The 15,372-nt window shown below is 34.9% G+C and overlaps 1 protein-coding gene across 8 annotated transcripts in view; it reads right to left on the bottom strand.

Annotated features, from left to right (window-relative positions):
- Positions 1 to 15,032, bottom strand: part of NRB4 (mediator of RNA polymerase II transcription subunit 15a-like protein) — a 37,898-nt gene extending 22,866 nt beyond the window's left edge. For 3 of the 8 annotated variants that reach the window (XM_086446290.1, XM_086446293.1, XM_086446294.1), the window contains exons 1-4: positions 14,663 to 14,872; positions 11,330 to 11,441; positions 3,521 to 3,644; positions 1,382 to 2,758 (exon numbers count right to left, since the gene is read on the bottom strand). In XM_086446290.1, coding sequence (XP_086302416.1) covers positions 1,382 to 2,758; positions 3,521 to 3,644; positions 11,330 to 11,441; positions 14,663 to 14,769 — 1,720 coding nt within the window. In that variant the 5' untranslated portion in view covers positions 14,770 to 14,872. The other 5 variants (XM_086446291.1, XM_086446292.1, XM_086446296.1 and 2 more) reach the window with 5 other exon arrangements.
- Between the last annotated feature and the right edge of the window lie 340 nt (positions 15,033 to 15,372).

Here is a 15,372-nt window from a genome sequence, read left to right as displayed (position 1 = left end):
TTCACAAGGATCAATAGAAAAAAAGGAGAAAAAAGGAACACCACCAATAGCAACAACCACAAAAGCAAACAATTACAAGGAGCAAAGCTCAACCCATCTAAATACCAAGTCCTAAATAAAACACCCCTTCAAAGTCTTTGTTCAGTTTGCACCACAAGAAGAGGAATCCCAGGATCTCCAAAAACACGTCTCTTCTCGACTGCTCCTTTCCTTTAAAGATCCTTTGTTCCTCTGCTTCCAAATAACCCAAATGATGCAAAATGGAAGATAGCCCAGAGATATCTCTTCCTACTAGAAACTATACTATGATTCCACCCAACGAAAAGAGACTCAAAAGAATTTGGGAAAACCCAGTCTATCTGAAGAAGAGAGAAAAAGAGCCCAAATCTCTGAAACAAAGACACAATGAATTAAGATATAATTATCCGATTCTCCACAAATCTTGCAAAGATGAAAAAAGTTAGGATCATGGAAAACCTTTTTCAACAAATTGTCCCAGGTTAGGATTTTTTTCTAGAGAGGCCAACCAAATAAAGAAAGCAACCTTGAACGAACCAACGTCAACCAAATGGAAGACGTCAGGAATACTCAAGTAAAAGAAGGCAAAAGGGCAATGTGAAAAGAACTCACAGCGAATTTATTTCTCCTTATTTACACCCCCCTCTCTCCTATCTTCCTCATTCACAGTAGGAGGTGAAGAATTAAGAAGCTCTATGAGAGTTGCTACCCCGTTGATCTCCCAGTCATTAAAATTTCTCATAAATCCCAAATTCCAACCAATATCAATCCCATTGTGCGTCATACAGTCTTTTACTATCCGGTTCCATTTCAGAGAAGCCGCATACAACAAAGGGCACTGAGATGATAAAAGGAGAATTCTCACACCACTTATCTACCCAAAACCTCACCTTATCCCCCTTCCCTACCCTGAATCTAATCTCACCCATATGCACCTTTCACCTCCCCACAGTCCCAGCCATGATTCTTCTCCCCATATTTTGTTTCGATTACCTTTCTCCACAAGCTCCCTCTCTCCTCCCCGAAACACCATAACCACTGTCCAAGAAGAGCCCTTTTGGTTCTTTTTAACCCTCTAATTCCCAACCCTCCATTCTTCTTGCAGGAGTAAAGTTTCCACTTCACCAAATGATACTTCCTATTGCCCTCCTTATCACTCCAAATAAACCATGTGAACTTCAAAAGGAAGGGTAATTGATTTAACAATTACGAAACCAAACAAATTTAAGAAACTTGAAGACATTTGTAAGAATTTAAAACAAAACCAAAAGATACAACATATCTGACATTAAGGAGCAAGAAATCATTACCAGGAAAAAGTTAGAGACATAATTACAAAATTGTTCAACTGTAAATGACATACTTGATGACGCCTCTGGAAGTGCTCTCTGCGACTGAAATTGTTGTTTCTGTTCAACTCCATTCTGAGTTTGAAGCAAGGAACCAGATCCCTGAATCCTTTGCTGCATATCTCGTTGTAATGGATTTGGCTGCGGTTGCAATTGGGCAGGCTGGGATTGGAGCTGAGACATCAGTTGCTGCTGTGGCTGTGATTGTGCTTGTGCTTGTTGCCCTTGTATTTGCAACAAAGAAGATGATGTCTGCAGGCCTTGCTGTTGCTGCCCTGCAACCTTGGCTTGCTGCTGCAGCATGTGCATCGACTGCTGCTGCATGTTCGAGACACCAGATTGACTTCCAAGCAATTGCAGTTGTTGTTGCTGCTGTTGCTGTAATCCAGTAACATTATTTTGTGGGACCAACTGTTGTTGATGTAAGTTTGAGATATTGTTTTGCTGACCCAGTAAGTGCTGCTGTTGCTGCTGCATGTTGGACATATTATTTTGCCGGCCAAGCAACCTCTGTTGTTGCTGTTGTTGCTGTTGTTGCTGCTGTTGTTGTTGCTGTTGTTGTTGCTGTATGTCTGCGACACTGTTTTGCTGCCCAAGTAGCGAATTATGTTGTAAGTTCGCTGTATTTTGTTGCTGTCCCACAAGAGAATGCTGCTGTTGCTGTTGCTGCTGAGGCATTGGTGTTTGCTGCTGATGAAGGACAGGTGTCTGCTGTTGGTGCAAAGATTGTTGGGATTGTTGCCTTAGCACTGACTGCGAATGTTGCTGAAGCACAGATGATGTCGACTGTTGGTTCTGTTGAAGGCCAGAAGATGGAGCCGATTGCATTAAAGAAGGCTGGGTCTGGTGTAGAGTGGGTTGGCTTGACTGTAAACTTGAAGACATTTGCATAAGGGATTGCTGAGAAGATTGAAGCTGGTTTGGCTGCAATAGGTTCTGCTGGTGTTGCTGTAAGTGTGATTGCAATAGGTTCGGCTGAATATTCCCTTGTTGGAGCTTCTGCTTCAACATCTGATGTTGCTGCTGATACATATACTGCTGTGAATTTGAAGGTTGTTGCTGGGAAACAACTTGTTGTGGATGCTGCCTTCCTTGCATTGGTCTTTGTGAATTAGCTAAAATATTTGAGGGTATGCCTTGTCCCACTGAGTTTTGTGAAATTCCAGACATGTTAGGCAAGTTGGAACCTTGTCCGACAGCATTTTGCATTGTTGATTGAGTAAGACCAGAAACAGATGGAAGGGCAGATGACAAACTGGCAGAACTCTGAACTCCAGCATTTTGAATGTTATTTTGAATGTTCTGGGATAACAGCTGTTGTCGTGCTTGAGCCTGATTTGTCAAGGGATTGGGCAGTTGTCCTTGGTTGGGCACTTGAGATTGCATACCTACTAATAAAAAAAATAGATTAAGAAACAAAACACAAACTAAACGGTAGATCAAATTTCATAATAGGCATCACTTGAACAATGATTGGACCCAAGAATTTCTCATGGGAAAAGGGGAAACCATCTTTCTATGTCAAGCAAGTACTGAAGTGTCAGATAGAGATTGAATAAGAAAAAACAAAAGCCTAGATGCCTTTTCAGATATTGCAGAAATTCAAAAAACAAAATCATATTAACGATTTACAAGTCAAAATATTAATACTTCTAAGGGAAGCAGATGATGATCCTGATATGCAGTCTATCAAAGACGTAGAAACTAGATTGTTGAGTGTATATTTTCCTCCACTCTCGGGTGTGTGATGCCCTATTTAAGCCCCGTAACCCTCTTATATTCTCTGCCTCTCCAACAGATATGGGTCTTTCAAAGTAGTTAGTTGGTCAACATGGTATCAGAGCAATAGGTCCGTATAGGTCACAGGTTCGATTCCTGCCACCCGTGAGGGTGAGGGGGAGTGTTGACTGTATATTTTCCTCCACTCCCGGGTGTGTCATACCCCAGTAAATCCCTGTGACCCTCTTACAATCATATTTCTCCCCCTCTATAAAAGATTGGTCTTTTGGAGTAGTTGGTTGGTTAATGGTGTTTCCTAGGCATGTTTGTCATGCATGTTAACTTTAAAAAAAAAAACACAAGAAACAAGTATGTTTTACAAACATTCATTGGTTATATTAGGTCAAAGACAGTTAGCTATTTCATGTTGTTACCTGGATCCGGGGACTTCTGATTACTAACAGCAGAGTTTGATGGTAAGGAATTCGGCACACCAGTATTCTGAGATTTTGTCTCCATTGTCAGCATCTTCACAGATATTCTCCGTAGATAATCGGCCTGAAAAGTAGGAATTTTAGATTAAGTTTAGTCCCAGAATAATGCAAGCTGCAATTTTAAAGACCTAAGAAGCTAAAATGATAACCAATGGTACTGACAACAAGAGAAAAAATGCTGGCACATGCAGAAATGAAAGAGAACAATTTCCTCAAGATGCATCAAAGCCCACCCTCCATCTTCAGATAATACATGTAGGACCGATGGCATTATGTTGTAAACAACAAAATTGAAAAACTCGGTACACCTGCAAACATTATTCTCCATAGAAAGAATGATTTCAAGCATGCAAATCCATGATAACCAAAATGATGACCGTTTAAAAGCACACCATAAGACGCATTTTTGTAGGAGTAAGTAGTGTTTTGGTCAAGAAATACTAGGATAGACAAAGTTCAAGCACATAAAAGAATGACAGAAAAAGTAAGGAAGACTTTTTTAATGAGTTCATTTTATTAGGGAAAACTAGGGGTCGATGTGACCAACCCAAAGAAAGAAAATACATCAAGAAGGAAAACAGGAGCACCCGCTCTAGACACAAAAAGCCCGTAGCCTATTATCAGCCCCGAGATTATTCTTTAATAAGTATAAGATTTATTAAAAATAGAGAAAAGACACACTCCAAAAGACTCAAGCATAGCAACCCAACTACAAAGAAATGTTATACCCAGTCCCATCTCCTCAAGAAATCTTCAAAAAAGACACCACTAGATTCCCTAAAAATTTTACACCAAACAAATGTAAAATCCTCAAGAAATCTATACCCAGTCCCATCTCCTCAAGAAATCTTCAAAAAAGACACCCCTAGATCCCCTAAAAATTTTACACCAAACAAATGTAAAATCCAAAAAAGAAAAAATAATCTCTTGGAACAAGTTTTTCGTATCTTCGAAGACCCTCACATGTTTTTCCTTCCAAATAGCACAACAAATGGCAAAAGGAAAACACTCCACAAAGATCTCTCGAACTCAAAAAGGCAAAGTCTAGCAATGACCAACTGTAAAATAGAGAGCAAAGCGTCTTGGGAAGACAAGCATGAATCTTGAACAACTCAAAGAAGTGGGACCAACCTCCTCATCAAGCTTGGGGTGTATGAAAACATGATCAACTGATTCACCATCAACCTTACACATGGTACCAAAATTTGGAATTAATGAGGTCTCCTAATGACATTATCCATTGTAAGAATATTTACCCAAAGCCATAGTCCAAATGAAAGTTGAGACTTCTGAAGAACCCTTGGGCCCTAAATTGCCGAGGCAAGAAAGGATGGAAACGACGCCTGGGAGAGTAATCGATAAAAAGACATGAGCGAAAAAACCTTGATCTTACTTCCTTCCCACACCTAACAATCTTCCTCTTCACTGTTGAAGAACTCTGAGGCAACACAAATACTAAGCCTAGATATAGAATCCACCTCCCAATCAATGAACACCCTCCTAAAACCAAGCTATAAGAACAGCGAGTCATATCACAATCAAAAACCCTTGCCCCCAATTTTGCAGAAATTACCTTCCTCCACAAACAGCCATGATCACTCTAATCCCCAATATTACAAATATTATTCCATTTAAATCGTAAATCTTCAAAAAAGACTCCTCTAATCTCCTCAAAAGCTTTGCACAAGAAGAAAAAAAAAACCTAAAATAGATATGATAATATCATGCACAAGATGTTCTCATCCTTCAAAGACCTAACCATTTCTCTCCTTCCATACCCAAAACCAATCTAAAGCACGAAAGATGTTGGTGTCTTTAAATCAATACTTTCCCCACCACATGAGCCGTACCTGTGACAAATAACAAGTAACCGGCAAACTTGGTTCAAAATACAATGGATCAAAATTTCACTCTTATAACAAATTGCTATCTCTTTTCATGTTTCTCCAAATATCAAAACAATAAAGTTGTAGTTCAGATCCATGGAAGTATGAAGAAAAATGAAAGAAATAAAAAAAGAAGAAGATGATAGAAAAGATTAGGGAAAAAACTATTTGAGATTAGGGCTAATCAAACCCCTCTCTCACTATTTATATAAAACATTTTTCCATAATTTAAAAACAGTTCCCAAACTACTAATTATTTTGTACGGAGAAGATAATGCAAATGGAAATTGCATATTTTTCATTTAATGTAAAACAACCACATTAAATAGACATGCAAAGGTGTTAAGACACCTAAAAAGGGACTATCATAGAAGGCCAATGGCTCAATCGACCAAGCTAAGACTCAAAATGGCTAAGGTTGCCAAAGAAAAAAATTGGTCAAAAATTGCAAAAAAAAAAAAATTCAAATTGAAGTTAAAAAAATTGGTATATTTTTTAGGGAAGGGAGAAAAAAAAAAAAAAGGGGTCAAGTGAAAGGTAGCGGCATTTTAAGAGGGGGGAGGAAGTTACAACTCGCAACTATTTTGAAAATTTCTTACATAATCTTCATAGGCCAGCTTCTTGTGTGCAACGGATAAAGATCAATGAAGAGCAATTTAAAACTTATACTTCAGTAGCTTATATGGATGGTTCATAATAACTTATTAGTCATGAAGTTTCTAGGTTAGAATTTTCTACATAAGGAGTTGTTAAGAAAGCATCACAAGGGGAAAGATACCATTACAAGAGAATGTATATGAATTGTTCATGATAACTAATAGTGATTAAGTTTCTAAGATAACTTTTTCTATATAAGGTTCCGTTATTGATGCAGATGATGCATTATAGTATATTACACATTAAGTTTCTAGATAAAGCGTTGCTAAGAAAGTATCACACAATGAAAGATACCATTACAAGGGAATTTATATGACTAGTTCATGATACCTTACAGTGGTTCAAGTGTATCGGTTAATATTTTCCATATTAGAAGTTGTTAAGAGATAATCACACAAGAAAAGGACATGCACTCGAAAGATCTCTTTCTAGAACACAAAATTATTCTAGAAATTTTCTCATTGAATATGTTGTTTGGGTGTGAAAGAAAATATTATAGAACTTATACTTGAGTCATTAATATGGAAAGTTCATAATAATTTATAGTTGTTAAGTTTGTAAAGCAATATTTGCTATATTTATTGCAGCTAAATTTGTATGGTTATATTTTCTATATAAGGAATAGTTAGCAGAGCATCACACAAGAAAATACATGAGTCAGAGAGTGAGGACTAAAGAAAAAGATCATTTAACAAACAGAGAACATGTATGTAGTGAGAAAGATCAAAGAGAAAGAAAGAGGTAAGCACCTCTCGTAGGTGCATTTGGGCATGAATTACATTTAATATGGGTTGATCCATGTAATCCAAGTCCAAGATTGATGGTGATGATCCAACTCCAAGTCAGTCTTAGAATTGTGAGTCATTATCCATATTTGATTCATGATACATACGAATAACTACCAATGCAACCCACAAGTAGATCCCCATTTGGAGTGTATCCACATCACATTTGTCTTAAAGTTCAAATTGGATTCAAGAAATAAAAACATATCCAATCCAAATCAGATCATGGCACAAGATATGAATCTTAATTGAATCAAAGTCAGATAGAATCCACCCAATCCATATTTAAAATTACATTATAACCAAAGATCCAATCAAGGTGGCTCTCAAGTACGACCCCTTTCCATTTGATGCTTTAGTCAATCATCAGTGCATTCGGGTAGGGCATGAAAGGAATCGAACATAGATCAGATCCATACGGATCCAAAATCTAAAGCTGATGTTATATAGGTCAATTTGAATCTAGATATGGACCCAAATCGAGTCCTCTTCCTTAGACAGATCCTTCCCACCCCAATTCAACCCATGGACACATTCACGTCAAATCAAGATCAAATGATGGGAAATGATTATAAGGACACAAATGGTTCTGATCCATAGATTCAATTATTCGAGCATACAATCCATGCCTCAACTTTGACCCATTTCAACCATACAATTAACACTTCCTAAATCTATATTTAAAACAAATAGTAGTTGTGTCCTTGGAATCAGAGCTGCTTAAAGTAGAGAGAGAGAGAGAGACTGGGTTGAGTGTGCATAAAAACAAGCAAGTAAGATTGGAGCCCTTTCTATTTGACTTAGTCAATTTGTAGAACGGGTTTCTATTTTGAAAAAATGAAATTATGGAATTCTCTCCCAGAGCTGCTCAAATCAAGACTCCATTAGAAAGTAGAATTACCAACTTTTATACTAATTTGAAAATCGATGAGATCGGTCAAGTGGAAATAAAACCCAACAAATAACTCTGGATTAGGCTGAATATCGATTTAAACCGATTACTGTAATCAGGAAGTCTTCAATGCTCCAGTATATAGAGAAGGGCAAAACCCAAAAGAAAGCAAGTTGAAGAAAAATGACCAAAATATATTGAAAAAATGATATGTAACTGATAATAATTAAGGCAAAAAAGTATACAAGTAACGATATGATATATTACTTTTCAAATATACTTTTACTTGACAAGCAAATATTCCATGTCGAGTTTTCTCCACAAACTAGCATGTGCAATGAATGGTAAACTTAGATCCAAATTTTCATTTTGAAAATTTTATTCATAAAAAATTTACAAAGTTAACAAACTTCTGAAATTGCTTCCACTTTAGAAAGGACTTTAAATTACACATAATAAAAAAAATTCAATAATAAAATAATTGCACATAATATTCATTCATTAGTATAAATGAATTATAATTAGATAGGTATTTATATCATCTTATTTTGATTTATTCGAAGAATATAAGTACATTACCATAAGCACGGACAATCATCCATGTCTTAATTAGTTGGATAAATTAATAATTTTTACATTTTAAAAAATATAAAAAATGGAATAGTAGCAGTACTAAATATTTTATTTATTTAAGCATGTGTTTTGCATATTAAACACACTTACGAACGTAACCCAGTACCCGTGGGCATGGTAGAACTGCTCTAAAAACAAGATCGAAGGAAGCAAGCTGACAAGACCATTTAACCAATAAGGAAAGGTAACTACCAATTTGTGCAGGGGTTGGAAGCGAACTGTTGTCCTGTTCATTTCCATATATTTACTTAATGTGACATTATTACTCTCATTTTTATGACTACTTTATTTTCCACTAATGGGCTCTCAACTATTTGTGCGTATATGGAACAAAATGTTGGTGATCTGCATTTCCGCATTCGATATGGCTATTTGTTGTATTTTGAAGACTTAGTGAGTGTATTGTAATGCCTATTTTACATGGTTTTAAAAATCGTCCAAGACTGAGATGACTCATATGTGGATCGTCATTTACACTAACTCAACCGAGACCCAAAAGACTCATTCGATATTTTGAAAATATCAGTTAACTCTGAATCAATGGGGTTTTGTAATTTTTTATTAAAAATAATTAATTTTTAGTTATTTATTATCTTAATAAAATATGACCGTGTGACTGAGAATCTTCTAATCTACCATATTTTATTAAAAATAAATAAATTTTTAATAAAAATACATATTAATAAATAGTTATAAACAAAGTTAAATTGTTTATGTTATCTGAAATGATGAATCGGGTGAGTCAACTTGATATTGGTGGGGACGAGAAGGAATATCGAGTTTTAAAACTAAATGCTATTCTATCATTTCCCACAATTTCAATGAAAATTTCTCAACATTATTGTCAATTCAAAAATACTTCCATCATTTCCTAAACTTCTACTAATTTCCATACTAATTCAAATATTTTCACAAAATAGTTGCATTTCTAGGCTAATCAAAATAGACACCGAACTTTAATACCATGTGTTTATCAAATTTCCTTCTCTAAAATCTAGGCTCTGAACATGAAAGGGATTCTACCATTTACTTATCCCATCATTCAATGCGCATAACAAGGGTAAATTTTCCACCACACCATATAGATTATCATTTGCTTTTAAATTTTCTACTCTCCTATAATTATTCATTGGGCAAAACATGCAAGTTAGCAGAATACATTATTAATATACATATGTATTTAAAAAATAAAATACAATAACAGGTGAATGTAGTACTTAATATTTTTTTTATTTAAGCAAGTGTTTTATATATTAAGGTGTATATAGTTAATGTGACATTATTATTCTCATTTCCATATAGAGTACTATTGTTTTACATTAATGGACTCTCAACTATTTACATATATGTGTAAATAGTAGAACATTGTTGATTTTCATTTCCACAACCCATATGGTTGTTTATCGTATTTTGAAGACTTAATGAGTGTGTTTGAATGCACATTTCATCATTTCATAGTTTCAATGAAATTTCAAAGATTTTTTTTTTTTTCATTTCCACAATGTTTTCATCATTTCCAAAACTTGTATTAATTTCCACACTAAAATATTTCCATTTCTAGGTTGACCGAAATAAACACCGAAACTGATTACGCTTATCAGATTTCTTTCTTTGAAATCTAGTCTCGGACCAAGATAGTATTACTTCTTTGAAAAATTTCTCCCCGACCTCCTCTACTTTGTTATTTAATGGAATTTTTACTTATCAAACAAAAAAAAAAAGAGAGAGGCCAACTTCAGAACATACAACTAACAAAAAGAAAGAACCAAAAATAATAATAATAATAATAATAATAAATTCTCTTTCAAACATGATGTTTTCCCATCCAAAAGCAAAATCCTCAAAGAAAAGCCCCTTTAACTCCAAATGGAGACCAGGATTAATATTTCAAGGATCATCTCTAGGAATGAACTTTACTTGAGACTAAAGCTGTTTTTCTCATTCTAAACGCCAAACACATCAAAATATAAAATCCTCCCTCAAAAAATAAAGGTCATGGAATAACAACTTGGAAAAGAGAGAGAACGTGTTGGGGTAGGATCCAGTGAATAAGAAAGAGGTTGAAAAGTGGGACCATATTGCATTGGCAATCTTGCAATACATGAGTAAATTATTTGACATTTTCACCTCTGTTTTTTTTTAAGTGGAACAGAAGGCTAAAATATTGATCCTACGACTGTCAGATTATCAACAGTGAAGATCTTGTTCAACACTGTGGTCCAAACAAAGAATGACATCTCTGAAGTATTTGAACCTCCCAATGGTGGACATGAAAATCCGGAAGTACAAGGACTATCCCTCAAGAAGTACAATGCTTTCATCATAAGTCTTCTTCCAACAGGTCCGTTATGGATGTTACCCAATGATTGAAGTTTCTTCCAAAGCAAAGTCCCAAGATCTTTCCTCTCCTGTCCAAATCAAGAACATTTCCCTGGCAATTTTTTCTTATTTGAAATATTGTACAGATCAGGATATAGGAGCATATGGGGTGAGTCACAATTTAAAAAAAAAAAAAAACAATTGATAGATGCAATATAAACTTTTACTAATAAATAAACTTACAAGAATTACCCTCCAAAATACAAAGGAAGGAAACAAGCCCAATTCATAAATTTCAGTTTATGTTTGAAGCATGGAACCGACAAAATAAATATATCAATCGTGGTTATGTATGCAAAAATGGGTCAAATCTTATCCACAAAAAAAAAAAAAAAAAATAGCATTCTGGAAGCAACCGTGTTTCAGAGTAACTGACATAACTATTGCAAAGAAAAATCAACGGAATAACAAGTTGATAAGAACAAGCACGTCAATGTATGGGTAGCAGCTTGCAAGCAAAAAAGCAATACAAAGAACAATTACAGAGAGAATACACCATCTTGAGTAGTGGATGTACCTGGCTTGTGGCAGCAGAATAAATCTTTTCTTCAAACCTTACAGCAATTTTCTTAAGTTCAAGTATTCCCTCAGAGCCGGAAATGGGAAGGTGCCTCTTTAAAGTCTCCATTCTGTAATGTGAAACAATTAGTTTTAATAGGTTATAGATATGGGTGGGTGTTGTCACATAGAAGCATAAAAGCCACTAAAAGAAAATAGAAATTCTTAAAAAGTAAACCTAGATGCAGGTGTCGAGTTACAATAAAATGTCTGAAGTAAATTGATATTCAATGGAACTCTAGTAATTGGATTAGATCAAATCATCAGTAGTGCTTTAAATTGTCATTGTACATTGTATTCGACTTCTTAGAGATACAAACAAGAACTTCCAATATGTGAATCCTTGAGAACAACGTGATCAACCTACCATTTCGCATAAGTGCCCTTCCATACCAAGGCTTCAGGGTTCTGATTACACAAGCATGCTAGGATAATATGGAGAATGTTTAAGACTAAAAGCGGAATTACACAAATGCTAATCAGTGTCACATTAACTAATTCATCTTGCCCAACCACACAAGAATTAAATCTCAAGCTCAACCATTCCAAAATGCAGTTAAATTAAAAGCAAAATAATAATAATAATAATAATAATAATAATAATAATAATGATGATGATGATGATGATATATCAATCCATGCATCAATAACATAAGCAAGTGTATTAGTGTAAAGATGAGACATTCATTTCTAAATATGTCTTTCATTTATTTTTAGCTAAGTCTTCTTTAGTCTTAATATAAGTTTACATGTCAAAAAAATTATTCTAGTTATGTACACATTTTATTTTAGTAAAGCATGTCATAAATTAATTTTGTTATAACTAGTATAGTTCCTGAAACACACTAATATACATAAATAAATATCATATAAAGTTGATACAAACATTTGTTATCACGGTCCGTGACACCTTCAGCATTGGTCCCTACTGCCCATCTCATCTGTTGATTATGCCAAATTGTGAAAAATGCCACTCTTTGCCTGACTAACCCGTTGAATGTAGCCCACCCCTTGTTGAACGCACGCTCAGAAAATCAGCACTGAATTCTGGGGTTTAGGTTCACTGGGGCTTGGCCAAAATATTCATGGGATCAGTTTCAAAAGAGTGCATTATGTGGCACTATCTGGCATGACCAAAAGACCGGGCAGGTATTAATCACCAGTCCTAGTGGTTCCTCTCTTTGTAATGTTCTTTTGATTATAGATGACAAAAAAAGAGAAAAACGTAAAATGATGGATGCCAACTTACCAAAAGGAAATGAAATGGTGTTTCTCTATTTTATCCTCCTTACAATTTACATCCCGAGATGTCATGTCTGTCAAATATTTTCTTAGGCATTTTTTGTTTTTGAATATAGAATATATTATCAAATAGGAGGTTGAGTAGACCCATCCATGGTCACAAAGTCGTAGTTCAGGGAAAGGGAAAACTTCGGAAAAAACATAGAAAATGGGGGGAAAAAAAACAAGAAAGACACAGGACAAAACGATTAAACATAAAAGAAAAAAAATATACTAAAATTTCTGAAAAAATGTATGTATCTTATACATAAGACATTTATTGAAATTTTTTTATGTTTCCAATATAACATGATTATACATGTCATGATGCCAAAAAGAGTTTACTCATAAACATATCTTTTGTTCAAAATAATAAATTATTGAAAAATGAAAAAACTAAAATATTAAGATATTATCATCAAATCCCCTATTTCTACATTTATGAATCACCAAATTCAATTATGTATCAAATCCCACATTTAAAAAAAGGAAGTGTATAGTTTAGGTGTTTTTTCCTTTCTTGATAAGTAAAAAATAACATGATTTTTTAAAAAACGTGATTTTTTTCAAATAGTTGTGTTTTTTTATCGTTTTAATCGTCGGAGCTACAAGACATGTTTTAAACACATTTTTTCCTTTAAAAAACACCATTTTTTTGTTACTAGGGACCTATCTCATATGGAGAAAAGTAAAGGGGGGGAGGGGGGACCACAAGCGCAGAACCCAACTCCAAAGCTATGCTCACTCCTTATAAACCCTCTCCCAATTTAAAAGAAATTTCTCAAAGAAACAATCATTGAAATCCTCAAATTTCTTCGCTAGAAAAATTTGAGATCCATAATGTTGATAAAGATCTCATGACATAATGCTCATTCCCTTCAAAAACACGGCTACTCCTTTCCTTCGATAATCCTCAATAGAGCCAAAACCCATAGAATCTTTATGCAGCCAAAAAACTCTACAGGCAGCCAAAGTAGAGTGATCAAAATGACCTAGGGAATATCCATCGAATGCCAAAAAAATGTGTGTGTGTGTGTGTGTGTGTGGGGGGGGGGGGGGGGGGGGGGGCAAATTCACGATGAATCAAAATAAGGTCAACCGAGGCTTTGCAGGTAGAGCATGTCAACCAAGAACAAACCTCGAGTAATGATAAGATCCACAATCAAAGCCATATCTCAGACAAAATAAGTGGACCCCAAATCACGGTGGCTGGAAAATAATGCCTCAGATCATAATCCAATGATTGAAATTTTTTCTTCAAATCTATTTGATAGCATGGAAATTCATTTGATTTCGAAATAAATTTGAAAATGTGTAGGGTGGAAAAACCAGAGTCCATTGTTTGATTGCATCTAGAATTCAAGGGAAAAAACATAAGGAGAGAGAATGATGACCGACAGCGGTGACAGTGAGGAAGATCATGGTGATCGGCATCGGCAACGATGGTGACAGTGGTTTGGTGGTGGTTGTGAAGAAGAAAAAAGCAGGGAGAGAGATTAGGATCCTAATTTGGGGGTGGAAAATTAAAATCCAATCTTTGCTGGATTTTTTGATGAGGGTGGAAATCAGAAAAAATCAATCAAACGCAATGGAAAATGGATTCCATTAGCAATCAAATACACCCTTAGTTATTCATAATGTAAAAAAATCAAGGACATAAATTAGATAGTTAGGATTGAGAAATTCAACATCACATCCACAAAATCAAAGATGAAATTCAACATCTCATAGAATCCTAATCATTTAGTACCCCCTACCTCTACTACTTTCTAATAAAATAAAATATTACCATTATAGACCAAAATCGATACTTCTCATAGAATAACCTGTAATTCAGTGTTATAATAATCTTTAATTCCCTAACTAAATTACATTCTCCACAAAGTTTACAATCAAAATAACTGAAATACAAGAACAAAAATAGTTGGATTAAATCTTGTAACTTTTGAAAAAGATGAAAATAAACAATCAAATAAAATTCGGCCCAAATAATCAGTAGAGCTAAGCTTACATCTTGTTGACAATCCTTTGACGAGAATCAGGTGGAAGCAGATTTCTCCAATCGACGCCATCCATATTAGGCTCCCCTTGAGTTGGTCTCCAATTATTGTTCTCCATCTATCCAGAAAAAGGAATCGATTTCAAAAACTCAAAAACAAATTACACGAATCGAAACCAGAACAAAAGAAAAATCGAAGAAACAGAGAGGAACCCTAGACAACTCTACCTGAACAAGCAGAGAAGAGAAGACTACTCTGTAAATCTCGTTGGCTGTAAAAGACAATTTTGACCAAAAATGTCTTTAAAATGATCTGGTAAGTGCTGACACGTGTCGGTAATGTTGGCTTTGAAGGAATGTTGGTGGGTCGCACCTTACATGGGGCCAGCTGCGTTCTAATCCGAATCTGACCAATAATCACTGGCAGGCTTCATTTGGAATTATCTGATCTGTTCCAAACATATTTGCGTTCCAGTTTGGACTTCAAACCTCTAAAAATTTAAAATATAGGATCATGTTAAAGTGCTAACTATTTTGGCAAATGTATTTTGTCCTAGTTGAAAGTTTCGGCCATCCTTAAAAAAATAAAATAAATAAATAAATCAGTCCACTCTAAAAGTTTTAACCTAAATAAAGTTGGCTAAATAATTGGGCCTTAAACATGATCCATATATATATATATATATATATATATAGAAAGAGAGAGTCCCGATTACCTAGAC

Source organism: Akebia trifoliata, chromosome 6 (assembly GCF_017979445.1).
Source record: "Akebia trifoliata isolate Shusen 1 chromosome 6, ASM1797944v1, whole genome shotgun sequence".
In the NCBI taxonomy this organism is placed as follows: domain Eukaryota; kingdom Viridiplantae; phylum Streptophyta; class Magnoliopsida; order Ranunculales; family Lardizabalaceae; genus Akebia; species Akebia trifoliata.
This window is presented reverse-complemented; position numbering and strand designations above follow the sequence as displayed.